The 25,204-nt window shown below is 32.6% G+C and overlaps 2 protein-coding genes across 4 annotated transcripts in view; both read left to right on the top strand.

Moving 5' to 3' along the window:
* Tao (Serine/threonine-protein kinase Tao) overlaps positions 1-15,215 on the top strand; it is a 468,452-nt gene extending 453,237 nt beyond the window's left edge. The window contains exon 17 of one of the 3 annotated variants that reach the window (XM_072532044.1): positions 14,953-15,215. In XM_072532044.1, coding sequence (XP_072388145.1) covers position 14,953 — 1 coding nt within the window. In that variant the 3' untranslated portion in view covers positions 14,954-15,215. Of the gene's footprint in view, positions 1-7,217; positions 7,239-13,799; positions 13,823-14,952 lie in introns of those variants that run through there. The other 2 variants (XM_072532043.1, XM_072532046.1) reach the window with 2 other exon arrangements.
* Positions 15,216-23,466: 8,251 nt separating this feature from the next.
* On the top strand, positions 23,467-24,814 carry LOC140442238 (uncharacterized). Its single transcript, XM_072533313.1, has 2 exons — positions 23,467-24,163; positions 24,216-24,814. Exons 1-2 carry the CDS (start codon positions 23,467-23,469, stop codon positions 24,812-24,814), a joined length of 1,296 nt encoding a protein of 431 aa, XP_072389414.1.
* The last annotated feature ends 390 nt before the right edge of the window (positions 24,815-25,204 follow it).

Below are 25,204 nucleotides of genomic sequence, written 5' to 3'. Positions count from 1 at the left end.
TCTCTACATTCTTGGTTATACCATTCGTTTTTTGTTTTAGCCTGACTTTTACCTATCTGCATATTTGCACCTTCTTCTATTGATTTTTTGATCGTCTCCCATTCTGTGTTTATATCTTCTGCTTTATATTTCTCTTTTATTTGAACTGTTACTGCCTCTTCATATTTTTTTTTTACTTCTTCATTACTCATTTTATTGACATTCCACTTTTTATGTTGTTTTTTTTGTTTTGTTTCAATTTTAACTTTTTGTCTTATAATGGCTGTGACCATGTAGTGGTCTGAATCTGCACACGCACCTCTGAACGTTCTTACATCTTTTATTGACGATTGCTTTCGTTTATTAATCATTATGTGATCAATTTGACTATATGTTTTCTGATCTGGTGACCTCCATGTTACCTTATGTATTTTAGGGTGTTCAAATTTTGTTGAGCTTATTAACAAATTTGTTCTTGTTGCTAGGTTACATAGTCTTTGCCCATTGTCATTCGTCTTTTCGTGTATTGTATGCTTTCCTGCAATTTGTTGTAAAAAGTCCTCTTTTCCAATCTGGGCGTTGAGGTCTCCTAGTACAAATATGACATCTTCTTTGGGTATTTTTTCTATCTCCTCTTCGACCCTATCATAAAAGATTTCTTTTTCGTCTGCATTGCTTTTTTTCTGTGGGGGCGTATAAATTCAAGACTGATATATTAAATGGTTTGCTGTTGACTCTAACATAGGCCATCCTTTCGCATATTGGCTTGAAATTTATAATTTTCTCTCTTAGTTGCCTTAGTATCATGAATCCCACGCCTTTTTGCCCTTGTTTCTTTCCTCCTGAATATAACATTGTAAATTCTTGTTTGTCAATCTGTCCCTATCCCTCCCAACGTAATTCTTGCAGTGCTGCAATATCTATTTTATACTTTTTGAGTTCTTTTTCTATTTCTAGCATTTTTCCTGGAGTTAGCATGGTTCTTATGTTCCATGTGCTTATTTTCAACTCTTTATTTTTTTTGTTCTGTTGTCTTCGTTTTTTTTTTCAGTCAATAATATGTGCAATATATTTTTTTTATTTTGATTTACAATTTTATTTTTTACTTACAAATTTAGTTACGACATAGTTTCGATTTCAAATAAATAACAATCGACTAAAATGGTTTAGTCGTTATTATTCACAATATTCACCATTGATGTCATCGCAGTCGTGACCGTTCATTGTTATTATTATTATGATTGCGTTTATTTCGTTTATTTTATTTTCACGAATTCACCAATACTCAATTAATTTTTCATTGTATAAGTATATTTGGTCAGTTAAATCGTTGTCTATTTACTTATTCCGAATCCCGTGTAAGGTCACCGAATATACTTAAAAATAGCCATTATGTTCGAAATAAAAGGTTGCCAGTTGATAACCTTTCGCTCTACAACAATATGTTCAAATAAGGGATTATATGTTATTAAGAATAAAATTAAAATTATAATTTCTTATGGTACCATAATGGACAAAAATAAAAACATGCTCCAGGAATGCAGCCAGCTAATTGAGAGAAAACCACATTCTTGAAATGATCAGGCTTTTGGTAATTTATAGTTATTCCTTTAAAAAGACTGATTGTTGGTAGTCTATGGAGTAGTCATTGATATTAAATGACCTTTCACACAAACGGATACTGGCAATAAATATATCCCGGTTAAATAATTCTTCAGCCGTTCTGATTGATGATTTATTCGTGCTAATAAAACCAGAATGACACTCTTGCATCTTCAATCAGATGGAACAGTTGAGAAGATGAATCGAACGATAGTCAAACAAACTTCCGAAATGATGTCCAATCATCAAATGGATTGGAACAAGTACATTCATTTGTTTCTGATGACCTACCGATCGGAACTGCATGAAACTACTGACCAGACCCTCAATGATTTGATTTTGGTTCGTGATGTGATATGTGTTCCCACGTGTGATTTAGAGTTCGGCGGCAGACCTTCGGAAGAAAACTTGGCAAGCGGAGAGTACGTAGACCAAATGAAGTAAAGGATGAACAACATCGAACGAACAGTCGACAACCTTATATCAACCGATGACCAGACAACATATCCAAATAGACAGTGATATAATGAAAGATCAATATAATTGTCGTTCCACAAATGAAAGCTTTAGAGTAGGTGATCTTGTTTGGAAATATAATCCACAACAACGTCGAAGATTATCTCCTAAACTTCGAAAACAATAAAAAGATCCATATGAAATTAGAAAGTGAATAAATTATATCACATATCTTATTAAGAAACTGTAAAAAGAGAAATGAAAAGTCTATCTCAATCGTTTTGCATTATACGCTGGCTCAAACTATACAAGAGAGGCAAGAACCCTTCAACATCAAAACATGGATAATTGCTGACCGAATTTTAACAAATTTATGACAAATGTGTATATAGAAGGAACACCAGAGTCGGCGTGATGTCGAAGTACAAAAATATATTTTTACCGCCTAGGAAGATGTCTCCATAGCTCATTGTGTTGCCCAAGACCGCAACATGTCGAATTTGCAAAAAGTTCCCTCCCATTGGATAGTGGTCAGAATAATTATTTAGATTTTTAGGTAATAGACAATTCAGTGAAAAGTAGATTAGTATTAAATAATATAAAATATTATTTAATACTTATTTGAATCAACATTACTGCTGAATTATTTTATAATTTGAGATGTAAAGTGTTGTTATTCTTAAAGCCACGCTTCAGCTGTGTATGTAATGTGTATGATAATAAGAAACCACTTTTATATAGGTGTGGGAAATCAAAATAAATCTAGAAGTCATCGAGTGAATATGCATATTTATTTTTCCTTAACTACTGATACTGCAAAGAACCAGAAGTTATTACATGGCGATCCTGCCAAATCATCTAAGTTATTACATGTCGATCTATCGCTATTATTAAGAAGTTATTGTAAGTAATTAAGTATACACTTAGCAGTTAGAGAGAGTACAGATCAATCATGAAATAATAAAAAGTTAAGGAAATTAAAGTGTAAAAGAAAATGGAAAATGCAATCATTGTCAGAAGGGAAGCAGTCGACATGCATACATTGAAAAAGTGGACGGTTTTCAGCTGAAAAAATTGTTAAAACTAAAAAAAATCTTAATACGTCTTCTTCTTCCGAAGGTTGGCGATCCAATTTTTTTTGTAGTTTTAAAACTGCAGCATTAAATATTTATTGCTGTGGTCAAACCAAGTCCTCAGGTTCTTTCATTCCCCTTCCTCGTTTGCTAATTTTTCTGAAAATGCATAACCAAAAGCATAGTGTCTTGTTATACATCTACATTTTGTCTTGGCTTCCTTGATTCTCAATAGTAGATGACGGGGATATTCTTCGCACCCTTTTCCCCTTCAAGAGGAGCTCAGAATTAAATCCCATTTTCCTGTGCCATTTAGGTTTTTTAGAATAATTTTAAAGTATGAATTTCAGTTCATTTTCTGTACCGCAGTGAGAGAAACATGTTTTGTCGCTTCGGTCACGCTTTTCATTGTTCGTTACTAAACCGTTTCAATGTCATTAATTTTAATGACAGACATACTCGTCATGCCACGATACTTTCCCTGAGTTCTTGTAGCATTTTTAAGGTATGCTTTCCCAAGACATACTGAGTATAACCCTCCAGTATTGCCGATGCTTGGTCGGGGACAGCTTATGCAATATATTCGCAGACGCTTACTTTCATGTCTGAAACTGAGGCTGTCAGCTATCCGCTACCTGTGACTCCACTGGTAGCTTGCAATTCAACCTTAGCTATTATTATATAGAAGAAACATTAGAAAGAAATATCTCAAATAAAATAATTTTTTTGCCTTTGGTAATTTAAGAAAACAAGTGGGTTACGTAACGTTGTAAGACAAGAATTGGGTTACATAACGATGAATCTCAATATTTTAAAAAAATATTAAAGATAACAGTGACAAAAATGAATTTGTAAATTTTTGGAATGTAAAAACGTAAGTAGTCTACCATTATATAGTTTGGTGTATGTACAGGTAAAGCATACAGTACTACAGTAAATAAAGATCTATTTCTAATTATGTACTTACAACTATTTTCACAATCAACGTCGCACATTATATCACTGTCATCACTGGTATTGTCTGCAGTTATAATTAAATTAGTTAATGTAGGCAAATATTTAGCGTATTCGTGTTCTACCCCTATACGTGTTTAATGACATTTTTCCAACTTGTCGCTGTAATGATTTTTTCTTCTTTTGTAATTAATTGGAGAGCAGCCGATGAAAATTTAGGAGGCACGTTTTTTCTTCTTATATCTCCTTTTAATTGTACTCATATTAATTAGATTGGATTTAATATACAAAAATAAGGAGGTAGTCTATATCAATACATACTGATTGTGCTATATCACTACATCTTTGAACCAGGACCTGCAAACTGAATAAAGCTTCTTTGGTTCCAAGGTTGTTTCTGAAACCAAACTGTGTTTCGCTAAGTTGTACTTCTATTTTATTGTAAATTCTCGAGTGCAGCGGTATTTCCGCAAAATCGCTACATTGTTCAGCGTTTATTTTTTTCGGTGTCATTACAAATGTTGACAGTAGCCAGTCTGTTGCTATATACCCTGTTTCATATATTTTATTGGAGAGGTTTAGAAGAGAATGTTACATTGATTATTTCGCTGTGAATTCCATCTGGAACGGGTACTTTAATATTCTTTGATAGTCATATAGCGCTTTCCCTTTTATCGAAGGTTACTTTTGGACCAGTCGATATAATTTTGATTTGTATTTCTGTTCTTTCATCATCAAACAGTTCCTCAATATATTCCCTCCACCTCTCCAGTTTGTCTTGTTCATATTTCCTTGTTTATCAAGTAAACTACTTGAAGTGGACCTATATGGTCCAGTTATTTCTTTCACCTTTTTGTACATATTAAACGTGTCATTCTTTTTCTGTAGTTCTATTTCAATACATTTGCTGCTGTACCATTTTTCTTTGCATTCCGTATTTTCCTTCTGATTTCTTTCTTGTTTATGTTGTATTCTTTAGTGTTTTATTTTTCTGTTCTTGTTTTCCATTAGTCTCCATATTTCATCAGTCATCCATTTTGCGTTTATTAATAGTGTTATATTTTTTGGTTGTTTGTTGCATGATGGTTTTGATCTGATTCCAGTGGTTATCGAAATTATGTGTTTCTTCCAATTTTTCGAACTTCTTTTCTATCTCGTGTATAATTTCTTGGGTATTATCTCGAATACAGTCAGTGCTTGATGTCAGTGAATAATAATTTATGATTTGAGGGGACATCTGCTTCAGGAAGTGTTTTAGTTATCTTGATTTAATTTCAGTAATTGTTATATACTCGATCTGATTTTTTATGATATTCTCTTTAGTATCTGCTGGTGACCAGTCATTTACCAGACATTTACCAGTCTCCAGGCAGCGCATCTCGCTTATCCCAAAAACTGGTATATTCAGCCTTATCATTTCACGTATGGAGTGTACGATAAGGGTACATTCAGTTTACGATAAGGGTACATTCTGTAACATCGCAGAAAATCCTAATTTATTTTACAGGTAAAAGGATCGATCAATGTCATTGTGAAATTATTGAAACTCTGTATTGTACTATATTGAATACACACACAAGATAAAATATAAATCATAATAAATAAAATAAGATAATTTATTCGAATCAAGTACTTTGATCAGCGTCTGTCATCGAAGCTTGGCCTTAACTAAATTATGTGAACGAAGAAATTGTTATAAAAGTTCGAATTTGCCAGTCTACGTCGGTGCGCACGTTTGTGTGCTGATGTTTTTATTTTGGATTTGGATAAGTATATCTTTCATTATTATAATAATATGGTAACTGACAATATTTCGAATATTGGCTGCATGTCGTTGATTTTTTCGACTTTTGGTTTGACTAATTATTTTTTCTTATAAGTAGTAATTTGTAGTATTTTAAATATTTTAAATTTGTAATCTGTGAGATAAAAACGTCTAATTAGTAAATAGACCCTTTGGGAAACGTGCAGCTAGAAGGCGTCCGATTTAAATGATTATGTGGATTATAACGAATATGAAAATAAATATAATAATTTTATTGGTATAGAAAATCGTAGATCAAGCGAAAGTCCGCTTTGTTGTGTTTGTGCAGCAAAAGTAGTCTGCGCTCGAAACATTGGCAAACAAATGGCCGCGAGTTTTTCTGGAAATAGGGACATGTTACCCAGATTTCATGAGAGAATGATACAATCGTCGATGCTGAATGGTATATAACCATTTGTTCACCAGAAGTAATTGATGAATTCGGCAAAAGCAACTGAAAACATTGGATTCTCTTGTGTCAGGACAATACCAGCGCTCACACTGCTCGTATAACATCAGATTAGGAATATATTTGAGTAAGAACTTATCTTATTATTAAGGATCTAGTCTTTGGCTAGGTAACATTTTATCGAAATGTATATCGCATTAATAACAGTGCTAGTCTTTGGATCCTAGCTGACATCAGAGGTTTTTTAATGGACCTTAAAAGAGGTCTGTGATCTGTCCGTATTTCAAAAACTATACCATAGAAAATGAAAATCTTTCACATCCATACACTATGCCAAGGAACTCCTTTTTCAATGTGATTATATCTCTTTTGTATTGGAGTTAATCGCAGTGAAGCAAATTAAATTGTAATGCCATCTTGCACAATCGTGACCACCAAAGCATACGGACTGACATCAACAAAAAAAAACATCAACAGAGATAAGAGTCCTTTTGTTGAGATTGAAATTGTCCAAAGTACTTGCTGAAGCAACAAGATTTTTTATTGTATCAAAACAGGTTTGTTTATAAGCTGTTCAACACATTTTTATAGAATATAAGCATCTTAGAGGATTAGTTTCTTGTGACAGACAAGATATATCTCTGAAAGAGTTGTAAGTCTTAGTTATTGCTTGGTGTTGTCACTATTTGTTTCAGCTTCTATTTTATCGTGGTCAAGCGAAAAACTAATATTACTAATTTGTTGAGATAAAACTTTCGCTTTTGTTTCACAAATTTTTTATTTCTTTAAATTTAAAGAGTAACTCTATTTAATTTCCCTTAAAACACATATCAAAATTGTATCATGTGCCTCTTTAGAACATTCAAAGTCCAAAGTATAATGAAAATATATTGTTGTTTCTAGTATCTAACAGTTCACACATATATTTTTTAAATTTCAGGAGCACATGTAATACCGTATGGTAAACAGAAAACAAGCAGATGACGCATCTAGCAATGTGAACTAATTGGTTCCTGAAAGTTCAGTTCTGTTCGAACCTTCGAGTTGGAAACAAGTATCGAAGAACTAATTGTGTATCTTTTTGTAATTAGTACCTATAATTAGTATAAACCGTTCGTTATCAAGAAACTGAATCACAATAACCGAAAAAAGTGTTTGTGTTCAATGTTATTATAATTATCCAACAAGGAACTAATACAAATTTAATTACTACATTTACTAACATAAATATAAATAAAATAGTCCGGTATATTAATAAAATATGCCGGTGTGTCTTAATAATTCCTAGTTGTAATTAATGGAAAACTACGGATCGCCAACTAGATAACCACGAACCAACTAGTTATCAATGCATTGAGGACATAAATCCAGCCATTAGAAAATCCAGCCCAGCCCGGACTCTTCTACCTGGAAGAAATCGAAAAGACAATTACAACTCACTAGATGAACAGCAGAAAAAATTTAAAACACGCAACAACGATCTACATACGAATTTATCAAACTTTCAAATAGAGAAACCACAAAAAAATCTCCCAGATGCAGATGAGATAAGTGATATTGAATGGGTATCAGTCCACCACAAGAAACGTCAACGCAACGATGATAGTCCTGAATTAAAAAACACCGAACAAGCTACACTCAAAGATTATTGGCTAAGCAAAACTGTTGTTACATCTTACAACAGATACGAGGCTCTTGAAAATGATAAACCTATATTTATACAAAATGTCGAGTGTATCAAACCATTACAGGAATTACTACAGCAGATAACTCCAGGTAAATATACTTTTAAATATCTTGCTAACAACCAAATTAAAGTTCAAGCTGACTCATCCAAAAACTATTCATTCAGTGTAAAATCTTTAGCAGAAAAAAATACTCAGTACCATACATACCACTAAAACAAAACCGTGGATTTCGAGTTGTTATACGTAATTTACATCCTTCAACAGGTCCAGATGACATTAAAAAAGCGTTGCTAGTGCACGGACATACAGCACTGAACATCTCCAACATTAAGCAAAGAGGCACAAAGATTGACAAAGACAGAAATCTGCCACTATTTAATATAGAACTATGTTTGAATTAAACACTATTTAATTCAAACTAATAATAAAGATATATATGATATTACAAAATTACTCAACTCTATTGTCACAGTTGAGCCACCGCATCCGAAAAGGGAACTATCCCAATGTCAAAGATGTTAATATTTTGGCCACACACACAATTATTGCCACAGGAGTCCATATCAGTTCATATTTAGTTAGCTTATTGCCTATTATATCCAAAGTATTTGAACGGCTTTTTCAGAAAAGACTGGAGCTTATTTTATATGACAGTAATGTTTTACCGAATTATCAGTTTGGATTTAGGAAACAGCATGGTACCATCGAGCCAATTCATAGGGTGGTAAAGACTATCAGAAATTCGCTCGAACACAAAAATTACTGTACTGATGAATTTCTAGATGTCTCTCAAGCATTCGACAACGTTTGGCATGTAGGTCTTATCTCTAAAATTAAATCCACATTTCCTAATCCCATAAGTTCACTTTTGAGACCCTACCTGACAGCTCGTTTCTTTCAAGTTAAAAGAGGTGGGGAAAACCACTAACCTGTTTCCACTATGTTCCGGAGTTCCACAAGGAAGCATACTATTACCCACCCTCTACTTAATATACACATCAGATCTCCCAGTGACGACCAATACAACAATCGCTACATATGTCGATGACACGGTTATCATGGCTTCAAATTCTACAGCAACTGAAGCATCGCAGATATTGCAAAATCACCTACTTAAACTAGAGAGCTGGTTTAAACTGTGGTGAGTCAAAGTTAACAGTTTAAAATCAACACAAATAACGTTTACTTAAAAAAAGTGTCGCGCCACCAATTTCTATAAACAACACTCCACTACCAGTTAATACCGTCGTTAAAGACTTGAGAATTCATTTGGATAGCAAACTTAATTGGGGCATCCAAATCTGGAAGAAACGCCTTCAACTCAGCTTAATCTACATGAGTAGAAAATCAAATCTTAGCCTGGAGAACAAACTTCTGATTTATAAATGTATTTTAAAAATGTATTAAAAAATATGGCGATATACAGCACAAATCTGGGGTACAGCAAGTAATACCAACATACAAAAACTTCAACGATTCCAATCAAAAGTTCTGCGCCAGATCTGCAATGTCCCTTGGTATATTACGAACCACAGATCACACCACGATCTACAGTTACCAACAGTTAGTGAAGCAATATCTCCTGTAAACTCTGCATACAAGACCAGACTATCCTGCCATCCAAATCCGCTGGCTACGGATCTGCTCAACATTTCACACGTAAGAAGATTAAAAAGACCAGAATAAAAGTTTGTATTCTGGTGTTTTCTAAAAATTTTCTTGATTTTTTTTAGTCTTGTAATACTCATGTGTTATCAGTGTTGTTTATCTGTATTAAACTTTGTTTGTTAAGTTGAAGTTTAAATTAATTTTTATATCTTAGATTAAATTTATAATAATATTTATTATATGTCTTACCTGGGTGTTCGCCATTGGGCGGCTTCCCACTGCATCAATTATACGTACTTAAATTATACATATAGTTCGTCCCAAACCCTTCTTTCAGTGCGTCATAGTTGATCGAATTCTCTCTAACACATTAAGCTAGAAGTGACAGAAAAAAACGTGAGTCTGTGATTATTATACATAGAACTTGGAAAATTATTTATCGTAAAGCTAATTCTACTTACGGGTGTATAATTGGTTGGAGTTTAGAATACGCTAAATAGATATCCAATCGATGATGCGCATAAATATAATTTGACGCCTTGACAGTATTTTCACAACGTCAACTGATAAAATAATTGTCATTCCAGGTTAGTATTATCAGACATTTTACAGTGAAAATTTAATTTTGTATTTATTGTCATAGAAATATTTTAAATATGCCGAGATATATCGAGAAAGAATATTAAAATTATTCAATTATTTTCAATTAGAAAAAGATTGATTACGATCCTGTAACTGTCAAATTTAACTAAAATGACATGCAATAATTCTCGACATTCTTAAAATCCTATATTATGTCAAAATTAGTGACGCAATGAAAGAAGAGTTTGGGACAGACTGTATTGCTTATTGTTTGTAATGAGACAGATTGCAATAAACATTGGATGTTAAAAAAAACTAATCTATTAACCTAAAAATTTCGCTTGGGTTTCACAAATTTTTGATTTCTCTAAATTTAAAGAGTAACTATTTAATTTCCTTTACACCACTTATCAACATTTTATCATGTGCCTCTTTAGAACATTCAAAGGCCAAAATATAATGAAAATATGTTATTGTTTTTATTATACTATTTAACAGTTCAGACATATATTTTGTTTCAAGAGCACATGTAATACCATATGGTAAACAGAAAACAAGCAGATGATACATCTAGCAATGTGAAATAATTGGTTCCTGAAAGTTTATCAAATGCAAAAGTATCCTGAGTATGAGTTAGAAACAATTCCCGAAAAATTCTCTCATTATGTGGATTCAATAAATGGTACAATAAATTTTTTGCATACAATATCATCAAGTTTATCTTTAGCTTTGCTCCTCATTGCTAGTGGAATTTTTCGTTCCACTTATAAAAAGTGCTGCATCACTAGATAAGGTTATATTAAAATATCTGTTAACCTTTTCTTATAACTATTTACAATGTTACTTGTTTCCAGTGGCGGCTGGTGATAATATTCAAAGGACGGTCTGATTCGAGAATACAAAAAATAATTAGGTACTTTCTTAATAATTAATCCTTTTGTTTTTTTCCATCACCTTTTCGTTGAAGTCAGAAATTTTCCCAAATCAAGTGTTTTTGATTAACAACATGGCAAGCGCTGTTGTCAGTCTTTCTTCCGACATTGTATTACCATAGTATAAAAAAGAAGAGTATGGTCACTCGACAGGCTGGAAAAAGTACGCGCATCATTTAGCATAGGCCATATCGCCATATTGAAAACAGTCCGAACGCTAGTGACATCCGACTGGTATTAATGTGTAGTCATCTGTCGTGATTTGTTTGTTTATTTCTTTGTCGTCGAGTTTTATTTTTCGTTTAATTAAGTCTAAAAATAGTTCTTTTTAGAACTAAATTGTATTATCAAATTTCAACTTAGTATATTATTATATACGTATATAAGTTATATTAGTTTTGTGGTTTCCAAGAGATATTTGTATATTTGTAAATTCATTATGCCTGGAGACCGTTGTGCTGTGAACACTTTCAAAAATTCGCGTTCGAAGACGGGAGGTACGTTTTTTACGTTCCCCAAGGATCCTCAAAGGTATGTATTTCTGTTTATCAATATCCGTAACTAATAAACGTAAATTACAAGTTTAAATGATTTAAGACTGGTTCATTTTTGTAGATCCCTATTTTTTGCTCTACCTCTACAACTATTAAAATAAAATATTTGTGTACTTACCTATATTTATATATATATATATATATATATATATATATATATATATATATATATATATATATATATATATATATATATGTATATATATATATATATATATATATATATATATATATATATATATATATATATATATATACACTCGCGATCATAAAATCCGGGTCATCTTGAAAATTTCAAGTTTCTTAAATATTTTTGCCTCTGGCGCAGTAATAACCTTTTTTTGGCTAATGTATTTTTTATTTGTCATCAATGTTTGTTTTAAAAGAAAATAAATGGTTTTTTATTGTTTTTATTGAAAAAACAGAAAACAAATCAAATTGTTGCTAAAACAGACATACGAAAAAAAAATGGAAAATATAGAACGTGGTAAAAAATCAGTGAAATTTCAATGACCAATATCGTGTATTACCTCCTCTTGCTCTAATAACCTCTTGCAGACGACGGGGCATACTCTCAATTTTTCTCCGTATTACATGTTGTGGTATGTTATTCCACTCTCTCACTAACAGATCCTTAAGCTCCTGTGTGTTGTTAGGAGACGGTGTATGGGTTTGAATACGTTTTTTTCAAATCGTCCCAGAGATGTTCAAAGCGATTCAGGTCCGGAGACCTAGCTGGCCAGGGTACCCTCGTAATTCCAACCTCGTCCAAGTATTACATATTGATCCTGGCAACGTGCGGTCGCACGTTGTATTGCATAAAAATGGCGTTTCATCCAAGCCCTGCCAGGTTGGGCATAACATGTTCTTCCGGAATCTCCGTAATGTACCTTCGTGCAGTTAGGGACCCATTTTCGATGAAGGGTAGTTCTGTGTGGAAGTCGGAAGATACACCTCCCCAAGCCATGACCGAGCCTCCACCAAATGGCATTCTTGGAGCAATGCAAGCTTGTGAAAATCGTTCACCGGTTGTCCTCCAAACTCTTACACGTCCATCAGATCCAGTTAGGCAGAAACGGGATTCATCTGAGAATAACAATTGCTTCAATCGTTAATTCCCCAATGCGCGTATTGTCGAGCAAAAGCTAGTCGGGCAACTCGAGGCACCCGGCGAAGTGGCGGTCCTCTAGCCATTACCCGAGAAGATAGTCAAGAAGAACGAAGTCTTCTTCTGACTATTGCAATACTAAAATTGCGATTTCGTACTTCCTCTAGACGATTTTGATGCATAACTGCAGTTGAGGTCCGGTTTCGTAAAGCTTGAAACACAAGGAAACGGTCATCTAGTGGCGTGGTCGTTCTTCTTCGTCCAGAGCCAGGTCGTCTGGTTAGCCAACTTGCCTACTGAAAGCGTTGAAGCACTCGTTGAACCGTAGAAAGGCTTACGCCAACAGTTCTTGCGACTTGCTGTTGACTGTGACCGTCTTCCACAAGTGCAACAATTTGTGCCTTTTCAACAACAGTCAAAGGCATTTTTGGCAAAAAATAAACACTAATAAACACTAATGGAGGCAATAATAAACGTTTGTCCATTGCATTTGAACAGAAAGTCGAAGCACAAATGAGACATTTAAAACAAGCGGCAGTTACAGGTAGCGTTTATTTTGCAAAATGTGCACTTTACCGCGAAATCGGCACTATTGTAATTCTTTGTTACAAAGGAAACCGCAAAAATTATCAGAAACATGCATTAGTTTGTATTTGTGTTATTATTATTTACAATAAATCTCGTTAAAAATAAAATATCAGTGATTTTCAAGATGACCCGGATTTTATGATCGCGAGTGTATATATATATATATATATATATATATATATATATATATATATATATATACAGAGCGAATGTTACATTTTTATTGTACCAGTCTGATGTTATGAATATTTCTATTTTGTTATGAAAGGTCATAAAACTCAATAGGTAGGTACTGAGGTTTTAATCTGCGAGGACTACTAATGTTTGATTCATTATTTATTTTGAAATTTGCTAAATTTTGTAATCTATAATGATCAAGTTTTCGCGTAGTAATTTTTTTTTATCCAATTTATCTAGTCAATTTTCAATAATTTTCAAATTCTTAAAATATATTTGTTTTAGGGCAGAAACCTGGGCACGAACTGCTGGACGGGAGGATTTATATGTAAAACTTCCAGCTTTTCATAAAAGTAATCAACTTTGTCATCTACATTTTGATGACAATTGTTTCTTAAATTATCTCCGTAACAGGCTTAAGCCTACTGCAGTTCCTACCATTTTTCCATGTATGCAGGGATCCTCAGCCAATCACCGTGATCATTCATATTCACTTCTAGGTAAGTCGTTTTCTATTAGTGTTTTTTGGTAAATACTTATCTATTATTTTAAAAACTTCACTGTACAAAATTATTGGTTATATTATTTTAGTGTTATTTTAATATTAAATATCATGAACTACTCTTGAACCACATTTGATTCAGAGACGGATTAGGCATATAACCACGCTATTTGAATCATGTTGGTTATCTCAAAAAGATATTTTTATTTTTAGTATCCGATATTAATGTTTCATTATAAGACATCAAGTCCAAAACGTTATTAAAACTAAATTAAAATTAAAACTAACAAAGTGAGGGAAAAAGTAACAGCTAACTTTATTTCTTGCAGATATCAATGTTTCTAGAAATGGGTGTTCAATGCAAGGTGGGGAAGAGTCTGTACAAGATCAAGTTTCAGAACCAGCAATTAATATTTTGCAGAATATTGTTATATCCAATGGTAAGTACTAAATGAGATATTTACTTCCAAAGGTATCAAGAGATTTCCATCCCGATAATGAATTATGTAAATAGTGCAACTTTTATTATTTTTTCAATTTTATTTATAAAATATATGTATATAATCCTTTCTTCTTTTGATTTGTTTAGAGTTTTCTAAACTATTGAAACCTATGTTTCAATTTTAAATAGTGTTCCTTATGTTATTATATATCAAAGTTAAAAATGCTCCACAGGTTATACATGGTTATTTAGTCTGTTTGATCCACTCTATGTATAATCCTATTTTTAAAAAACAGTTAAAAATAAAAGTTGTTAAAAGTTATATGAATTTGTTAATAGTAAACATTCAGAGACTGCATTCATATCAAGTGATAGAATTAGTACTCTTTTTGCTAAAGAAATATATCATACATTATAACATTTCTATATTGGACTTTTTTTCTATTATTACCAGAGTATTGACTTATGTATAATACATTTTTTTCTGTTTACAGATAAACAATCAGGCAACTTCACTACTGCCAGAATTTTCTCCAACATTGAGCAGTCAAACACCTTTACTTCTATCTTCCCATACTCCAAGGAAGGAAGTTCAAGCACTGTTTGACTGAGTGTATTAGGGATCGAAGATGAGTAACCTTTAACTTGGGAGTTTTCATTTCATTTTTATAAGAATTTGGGGGTATTCATTTCATTTTAAAATAAGTTTCAGGAAAATTTAATTTATGTAATTTAATAATTGTTTAACAATATTTAATAATTATTTAATGTTTAGTTTTAGTATTTGTGTTATGGTTAGGATATTTTATGCTGTTAATTGTTTTGTAAAAAATGGGGACATCCCGTTAATAAATAAATAAATATTTATTCTGGTTTTATTCGCAAAAAAATAAAGGAATTGATATTTCCAGTTAGGAAAATGGTAACATTTACAACTGAACATAAAATTCAAATTATTAAATGATATTATTCTGGAAGTAGTGCCAACGATATAATCGGTACGTGTTCGTTTTCATTCGAAGGCCCTGTACCATCAAAATCTGCAATTCACAACATTATTTTTAAATTTGAAAAAACTGATTGTGTCAAGAATTGTAGAAAATGCACGGATAGTGATAGAGATAAAATTATTGTGAATCGCTAAAAACCTCCTTTCTGTCCTCTTTCTAATAAGAAGAAGAGAACTGACAGATGATAGATAGGATTTTAATGTTAAGAGATGGGAATTTGAAATTTGAATTTGTACTTGTACTTTGTAGTAATCTAATATAATCGGTGGAAATAAAACTTAAATATGAAAGCAGTTTATTTTATTATATAGCCAGACTGATGATTAAAGAAAACAAAAGGTTATGGGCGCAGTTCACGGATGAAAAATAATAATAAGGTATCAAAAAGCGAATATAGGTTATATACACATGTACCACAGTATAGACAACAACTGTGCATGTACACGATGGAACAAAGAAAAATGTATAATATTGAGGCCCTAACAGGTGAGAATTACTTATCATGGAAGTTTCGGATGGAAATAATATTGGCAGAAAATGAAGTATTAGAGTGTGTAAAAGGCGAAACAATCACAACAGGTTTAAGCGAGAACGAGATGAAAAAATTCCAAAAAATGAACAATAAAGCCAAATCAATAATTGTTCAATGTGTTTCCGATGTACAATTAGAGATATTGCGGGACAAAGAACAGGCGTACCATATGTGGAAAAGTTTAGAAGAAAAATATGAGAAAAAGGGTCTACCAGGACAACTGTTCCTAAAAAGAAAGTTGCTGTCCATGAAATTGAAAGAGGGTGAGTCATTGGAACGATTTATTGGTGAATTTGAGGAAATCCTTAGACAGTTAAGAGCCACTGGGGTAAAAATTGAAGATCAAGATATAATATGTAATTTGCTGTTAACTTTGCCAAAATCCTATGAAACAGTGGTAACAGTTATCGAAAATTTAGCGTCTGGTGTATTATCATATGAAGAGGTAAAGAAAAGGTTATTGAGTGAAGAAGAAAAAAGAAGCCTGGGTGCAAGAGCAAGTCGAGTAGTTGGTGCTGAACAAGTTGCTTTCAATGTTGACACATCTTGTTATATGTGTGGAAAAAGAGGCCATTATAAAAGAGAATGTCGAGCAAGACTCCACAAGTTATCAAAGAGGTTTTCAGGATGATTTTAGAGGAAATGGGTCAAATAGAGGTAACAATTACAGATCAAATTTTCAGAGTCAAAGAGGTTTTCAGGATGATTTTAGAGGAAATGGATCAAATAGAGGTAACAGTTACAGAGGTACGAGAAACTTACAACACAACAGAGGAATGCATAGAAGCAACTTCACCCAACAGCAGGATAGATCACATGAGATTGATGATACAACTGATGAAGTGTCTAAGGTATGTTTTATAACTGAAATAGGTAAAAATGTAGTTAATAGTGAAACAGTGAATAACTTAGAATTTGTGATTGATTCAGGATGTACTGATCACTTACTAAATGATAAAAGTATATTTACAGATTTGGTAATTTTGGATAAACCTATAGATATAGCATTAGCAAAAAATGGTAACTATTTACTGCAGTTGGTATTGGAAATATTAATGTTTTTAGCAATGTATGTGGTCGACAAGTAGAATGTAAAATTGAAAATGCTTTTTATGTACCACAGTTACGAAAAAATTTACTTTCTGTAAAACGATTGGAAATGTCTCAGATTACTGTAATTTTTGAAAATGGTGTTGTAAAATTAATTAAGAACGGTTGTTTAATAGGATTAGGTAAAAGAGATGGTTTATACAAAATAAATTTTGAAGTAGTTCAACAAAAATGTTACTCTGTCCAAAATGACCAAAATAAAGAATTTATTAGATGGCATGAAAGGTTTTCACATTTAAATTTTAAATCACTAGAAAAATTAATCAAAAAGAATTTAGTTGATGGAATAAACAAAGACATACATATTGGCGGAGTGAATTTTTGTGAACCATGTATACAGGGAAAGTTTTCAAGGTTACCTTTCTCAACCAGGACAAAAAGTAATAGAATTTTAGAAATAATACATTCTGATGTGTGCGGGCCAATCAGTCCACAAACAATTGATGGTTGTAAGTATTTTGTCACTTTTATAGATGGTTTTTCAAATTTTACTATGCTTTTTTTAATTAAAAATAAAAGTGAGGTTTTCAGTAAATTTAAGGAATATTTGAGGTTTGTAGAAGCAAAATTTAATTCAAAGGTTTCTAAATTAAGATGTGATAATGGGGGTGAATATGTTTCAAATGAATATAGAGAGTTTTGTAAAGAAAATGGCATTCTATTAGATTATACAGTACCATACACACCTCAACAAAATGGTAAGGCAGAGAGGATGAACCATACTTTGGTGGAAAGAGCTAGATGCATTATGAATGCTTCAATGGTTCCTAAGTTTTTTTGGGGAGAAGCTATAAGGGCATCATGTTATGTGATAAATAGGTCACCTTCGGAAAGCCTGGATGGAGATGTTACACCAGCTGAAATATGGAACAACAAAAAACCAGATGTTAGAAATTTAAAAGTTTTTGGAAGTACTTGTTATGCTCACATTTCCGACGAATTGAGGAGTAAGTTTGATGATAAGGCAGGAAAATGTGTAATGTTGGGCTATGCACCTACAGGTTATAGGTTGTGGAATACAACTAAAAACAAAATTATTATTGCCAGGGATGTAAGGTTTAATGAAAATGAATTTTATTTTAAAGGGTTGGCAACACTAGATGAAGGCAGAGAAGTTAGGATGAAGTTGGGTCAAACGTGATGAAGGTATGGATAGGGTAGACAACATTGCAAAACAGGAAATAAACCGCAGAAATGAAATAGATCAAGTTAGTATTAATGAAGAAGTAAGAAATGAAGAACAGAGCACAAGTCGAGCAGAAGGTAGAGGAAATAGAAATATAAAGCTACCAAAATGGTTAGAAGATTATGAGACTTATATGGCTCTATGTGCCATGAATTTGGTTGAAGATGTGCCACAGTCATTTGAAGAAGTAAAAGAAAGGGTTGATAAAGATTGCTGGGTTAAGGCGATGGAAAGGGAGATTAATTCGATAAATAAAAATGGTACCTGGGACATAGTCGATAAAAAACCCGTTGGAAAGAATATTTTGGATACGAAATGGGTATATACTTTTAAACCTTTTGAAGAGAGCAAATGTGATAAATATAAGGCTCGATTAGTAGTTCGAGGATTTGCACAAGAAAAGGGAACAGATTATGAAGAAATTTATTCTCCAGTAGCGAAAATGACCACCATTAGAACGATCTTGGCTATTGGAAATCAATTTTCATTTTATTTCAGACAACTAGATATTAAGTCAGCATTCTTGAATGGAACTCTGGAAGAAGAAGTCTATATATATTCGCCAGAGGGAGTAGAATGTAAAAATGAAGTATATAGATTGAATAAAGCATTGTATGGGTTAAAACAATCATCAAAATGTTGGAACATAGAAATTAACACTTATTTACTTGAAATTGGATTTATAAGGTCCGAGAATGATTTTTGTTTATATATTACAAGTAATGATAATTTTGCAACATATCTTTTAATTTATGTAGATGATATAATAATTTGTGGTCCTGATAATGATTTTATAAACTATATTGTAAAGCAGTTAATGGAAAAGTTTGAATTGAAGGATAAGGGTAAACTTGAATATTTTCTTGGTTTAGAAATAAATTATGATAGAGACAAAGGTATTTTACATATTAGTCAGATAAGATATATTAGTTCTAAAGAGCAACAAGCTGATGGGCTTACAAAAGGCCTACCTGTAATGAGTTTCTCTACATTTAAGAATTTTCTATGCTTGAAAGGTTTTTAACGAGGGAGGGTATTGTGAATCGCTAAAAACCTCCTTTCTGTCCTCTTTCTAATAAGAAGAAGAGAACTGACAGATGATAGATAGGATTTTAATGTTAAGAGATGGGAATTTGAATTTGTACTTTGTAGTAATCTAATATAATCGGTGGAAATAAAACTTAAATATGAAAGCAGTTTATTTTATTATATAGCCAGACTGATGATTAAAGAAAACAAAAAAAATAACCAGCTCGTGCAATTAATGAAGAATAGGAACAGCATTAAACTGCCGTAAGTAGTCTAACTGAAATCAATTTTCCTTGTAACAGCATCCTAATTTCAAAAGAAACTGGTATTACTGCTAGAACTGTACGAAATACTTTAAAAAGAAACAAGTACCATTGCTACTAAAAAAATCTTAAATTCACAACTCTTTTACTAGAAACTGAAGGGAATGCAATTTAAAAAGGCAGATAAAAAACTTATAATAAAAAATATGGCCTCTGGCTTTCTTTTATGTGATTTCAGAATGCAAGAATACAAGAAAAAATGCATATGTTCTTTATAAAAGCGCAGCAAATAGTCAATGTTCTTTGTCTCAAAAACAATTCACGATATTACTCGGTAAAAGTCTGTTGAATGAACATCTGAAAAGAAGACAAGATATGAAACAGCTCTCTAATGATTTAAAAACCACAATCATAAAAATACTTGGAACAGATCAAGACAAGAGTTCAAGAAACCCAACTGAGGAACTTCCAAAGATTTACAGATGATGCTAAATAGAGTAAATACAACTGGCAACCAATTTGGACTGAAGATCAATAGAAAGAAAACTAAATTTATGGTGATCAGTAAAAAGAACATTCAACATATCGACCTGAATATTGAAGCCGAACGTATTGAAAGTACACCGATTTAAATATCTGGGATATACAATAAATGATAAGTGAGACTCAGACGTAGAGATTAAGATCCGAATTGAAATAGCAAGATCCAAATTCATCAAAATGAGAAATCTCTTAAGCAACCGCCACCTAAGCGTTAACCTCCGATGGCGCGCCACGAAATGCTACGTACTCTCTACGCTACTTTACGGAGTTGAAGGTGGACGTTAACAGCAGCAACTATAAAGAAGTTAGCGGCTCTATAAATGTGGCTCTATCGACGCATAGTGAGAATACCTTGGACAGACAGAATGACCCACACAGAGGTATTAAGACGAATGGGTAAAGAGGTGGAATTGTTAACAACTGTTAATAGGAGAAAATTGATAGTAATAAAAATTACATTTTACGTTTGTTTTTGACGTTTCTACTTTCATTTCGGAAATCGTTCTCATAAAAGATTATTTTAAAAAATAAGAAGTATTTTAATCTGTAAATATTTAATAATTGCCGCTTTGTTTTACTAATTTGGCAGTTTACTTACTTGACCTTGATCTTGTACGCAAATAGCCATGTTTTCAGTTGAAAATTATGAGGGTGGTATTGTATCCCAGGTTTGATATAGTTAGCACCGACTTTCTATCGTCCTTCGGCCAATTCAAACAAAAATATAACTTTCAGACCATCTTTTACCACCTTTAGTCCAGACAAATTATTACATGCATTTAATATATTTTTTACCACCAAAAATGAGATGTTTTAACCAAATAATGCTTCAAATATAATGTACAGAATAATTTTGAATTACGTTCCGCTAATGAACTTGCTTTTTTGTCCTTAAAAGTAGAAAAAAGTTTCAATTGTATTGCTTAATATTTCGTCTAAATATAACCGTCTAACAATTTTAACTGTACTAATGGCCAAGTATCAATTTTCAAGTTTTAAACTGATTGATTTACGATGAGTAATCCGGTTGTAAAAATACCGGCTTGTGCCTTATCAAAAGGACTGGACTTGCCAATTTTTAGTTTAGTTGTATCTTTGCAACTAGCTTGTTTATAGATAGATGTGCATTGCTTTAATTTTGAGTTGTGTGGAAATTTTGTTGTGAGTATTTTTTTGTTGTTTGTTTTTTGAAACTGTCTATTTGTGTATAAATAAAATTTTTAGACCATGGGAAAACTCACCTACAGTTTTTCGTGCATGGAAGCAAGAGAACCCAAGTAGTAGTAGAGAAAGTGTAGTAGTCAACAATCTTTTAAGTGTAAGTGATACAAAAAACAATGACACTGAGACTGTAACTATAGAAAAGTGTCTAAGACTTCCAAAGAAAAGGATTGTTTTGTTTGAACAATCTAAGAGAATTTGTATGAACGTTTACAAAAATCTTCAAAATGATCTTGAAAATAGTTGTAAAGGCAGTATTATAAGAAAAGCAGCCTTTCTAATAGGAATTCCGTATTCTACCATGCGCGACATCGTGAAAAGTGGTGTTAAAAAAAGAAAAACAAGATCGGATGCTGGAAAACCTAAAAAAATTAATATCGTGACTGCTAAATATTTAAGGAATTTGGTTTACGAGGAATACAAAAAAAAATGTAATACCAACAATTGATATTATATACACCAAGCTTGTTGCGATGAGAAGAAGCTGTCCTAAAACCACTTAACGTAGACGGCTGAAAAAACTTGGGTTCAAATACAAAATCGTTGATAAACGGGTGGTTATTATGGAAAGTAAGAGGATAGTACACTGGCGTTTAGATTATTTAAAAAAAATTCAAGAATATCGAGACCAACAGCGGACTATATATTATTTAGACAAGACATGGTATGACACGCATGATAACGCTAAACTATATTCGCCTAACAGAAAAGTAGAATATACAAACTAGGGACGCGTGATATATTCATTCCAAGTATCTAGAGATGCTGAAGAGGTATCTACTTGTTACAAAATCACTTATACTGTAACTGATTATATACAAAAGCGTATCAAAAGTAACAAGTAGAAACTCACAAGTAACGACAATCTACACCTCTAAACAAAGACGCATAATTTGCAGTTTTAACAGATATGGATTCAGTAATCCTTACTAATATTAGTAATCATATTTATGTCTGTTGAATTATATAAATATAATTTTTACTTTTAATAGCTCTATATATGTGTGTTGGTATATTTATAGTGTTGGTTTATAATTATAGTGTTATTTAAATAAACTTAGAACTGTGAACATTTTTAAGGTGTTTGCTGTTTTCTCTCAACTGAAGTAAGTAAATTTAATATTATTCTGACTCTATTATAATAATTATTATGATGATAAAAGGGTTGCAAGTGTGAGTCCATAATTGAACAAATATATTAAAAAGGTCAACACTCACAATCTAATATTTACTTTCAAAGTTTTACAGAAGCGATCGGTTTCGAGGCTTACAATATTTGCCTCATCCTCAGGCCCAGCAAAGAGTTTGTTTTGTTAAAAAACAATAATATACTGTGATGTCTTCATCTTTTCCTTTTGACACTATCATTGTAGTGAGGTGATATGTTGATCATTATATATGTATGTAAATAAAAGGTCTTACAAAATAAAGACCTTTAGGTCTTAATCTTGTAAGAACCTGTGACAAAAACAACAAAAAAAGGACATCCTACTGCATAATATGTGATTTTCCATCTTCCACAAGTTTTTAAACTATATACAGTCCGGATGTGGCAGCTTATACTGTATATGTATTTGTCTTTAACCACTTTTAATTTTATTACAAACCAGAAGAGAATCATACCTTTTTAATAATAAAAAAACTTTGACAAAAAAAACTAGAACATCCAAGAAGTATTTTAAGGATCAAAGACAACAACCTTTAGCAACAGTTACACAGTTAGAACACATTAATGCTCTACCATATTCCCAAGAGTCTTTTATTTACAACATATATTATGATCAACATATCACCTCACTACAATAGATAGTGTCATAAAGGAAAAGATGAAGACAGACAGTACCCTGGATGTAAGCGGAAAACTTCTTATTGCCGATATCTATATTATTGTTTTTTAACAAAACAAACTCTTTGCTTTGTCTGAGGATGAGGCAAATATTGTAAGCCTCGAAATCGGTCGCTTCTGTAACACCTTGAAAATAAAGATTGTGATTGGGAGTATTGACCTTTTTAATATATCTGTTCAATTATCTATTATCTATTATTTTATTAGAATATTAGCCTGTAAATAATATTTTGCAGGTTTGTATATACAGTCACTAAAACAAATTAATATGTCGGACACGGATTCTGCCGATGAACTCGCAAACATACCTTTAACTCCCCCCAAAAAGAGATCTAAAAAAGGCCATTTAAGCGTAGACGTTAAAGAAATAATTGTAAACGTGTATAAGCACGAGTTACACGAAAATCCGGCGTTAATATTGTCCGCTGTTGAGAAAAGAGTAGCCGATAAAGTTGGAGTATCGGATAGTTCTGTGTTTAAAGTTATTAGAGAATATAAAACTACACACACATTAGTTGCACCAAAAAAATGTACCACTCGTAAAGGCAAACTCGAATCTGTAGATGATTTTGACAAGGTAGCGATAAGAAGAATAGTGCATCAATTCTTTTTTAGAAATGAAATTCCCACGATAGATAGAGTTCTACAACAGGTCAACGACGACCCCAATCTACCTGATTTCAAACGTACTACGTTTTACAAGCTTTTGAAAAAACTTCAATTCAAATTTGAAAAACGTGGCCGGAACAGTATGCTTACAGACAGAGATGACCTTGTAATCTGGAGAAGAGAATTTTTAAGGCAGATAAAAGATCATAGGAATGGCAATCGTAAAATATATTATTTAGATGAGACTTGGATTAACGCTGGTCATACTAAATCAAAAACATGGATTGATAAGTCAGTCACCTCATCAAGACAAGCATTTTTGGATGGACTCTCGACAGGTCTGAAAAATCCATCAGGTAATATTTTTTGTTGAACATTGAAATTGATAAATAATATTTGAATTTTTAGGTAAAGGAAAGCGACTGATTATTTGTCACATAGGCAGCGAAGACGGATTTGTTGCTGACGCTCTATGGAGTTTTGAATCAAAGAAAAGTGGAGATTACCATGAGGAAATGGATGGAAAAGGTTTTGAGAGTTGGTTTGAAAAAACGTTACCCAAATTGGAAGCAAATTCTGTGATTGTAATGGACAATGCGTCGTATCATTCCAGAAAATCTGAAAAGATCCCCACCACATCTTCCAGAAAAGCGGATATCCAAGAATGGCTACATCTAAAAAGCATCCCCTTTGACGACTCACTTCTCAATAAAATTGTTTTAAGATTGCCACCATATCACTGTGAGTTGAATCCCATAGAACTGATATGGGCAGATATAAAAAATTATGTAGCAGCTAAAAATACAACTTTTATGTTTGCCGACATGAAAAATTTATTTGATGAAGCTCTATCCACCATAACTCCGCAAAAATGGAAAAATTGTGTACAGCATGTTACCCAAAAGGTGGAACCAAAAATGTGGGAGTTAGATAATTTAGTAGAAGCCAGAGTAGATTCAATTATAATAAACCCTGACGATGATAGTACATCAAGTTTCTCAGAATAATATTTTGCACTAAGTTTAAGTATTTGTGGATTAGGCCTACCGGGGAAACCACATAAAAAAACGCACCATTATAACTCTACCTCTATGGTGGTGTGGAAATGAGTTCTCTTCTTCTTGATGTGCCTATCGGTGACGAATGTTGGCGATCATCATGGCAATCTTCACCTTATCTCCCACAGCGCGGAAAAGCTGCATAGATGTTGTGTTGAACCAGGTTCTGAGGTTCTTCAACCAGGACGTTCTTCTTCCTGGAACCCGTTGTCCAAATATTTTTCCTAGCAGGATGGCTTGTAGAAGGGTATATCTGGATTTATTTCGCATAATGTGTCCAAAGTACTGTAACTTTCGAGATTTGATGGTGGTCAGTACCTCTCGGTTCTTCTTCATTCT

The sequence above is a fragment of the Diabrotica undecimpunctata genome, chromosome 5 (genome assembly GCF_040954645.1).
Source record: "Diabrotica undecimpunctata isolate CICGRU chromosome 5, icDiaUnde3, whole genome shotgun sequence".
In the NCBI taxonomy this organism is placed as follows: Eukaryota; Metazoa; Arthropoda; class Insecta; order Coleoptera; family Chrysomelidae; genus Diabrotica; species Diabrotica undecimpunctata.
This window is presented reverse-complemented; position numbering and strand designations above follow the sequence as displayed.

Bases quoted from the DNA above. Each gene is read 5' to 3' on its own strand.
- LOC140442238 (XM_072533313.1), top strand. From the start codon at position 23,467: ATGTCGGACACGGATTCTGCCGATGAACTCGCAAACATACCTTTAACT. The intron at 24,164-24,215 runs GTAATATTTTTT...TTGAATTTTTAG, and splicing joins AGGTCTGAAAAATCCATCAG to GTAAAGGAAAGCGACTGATT.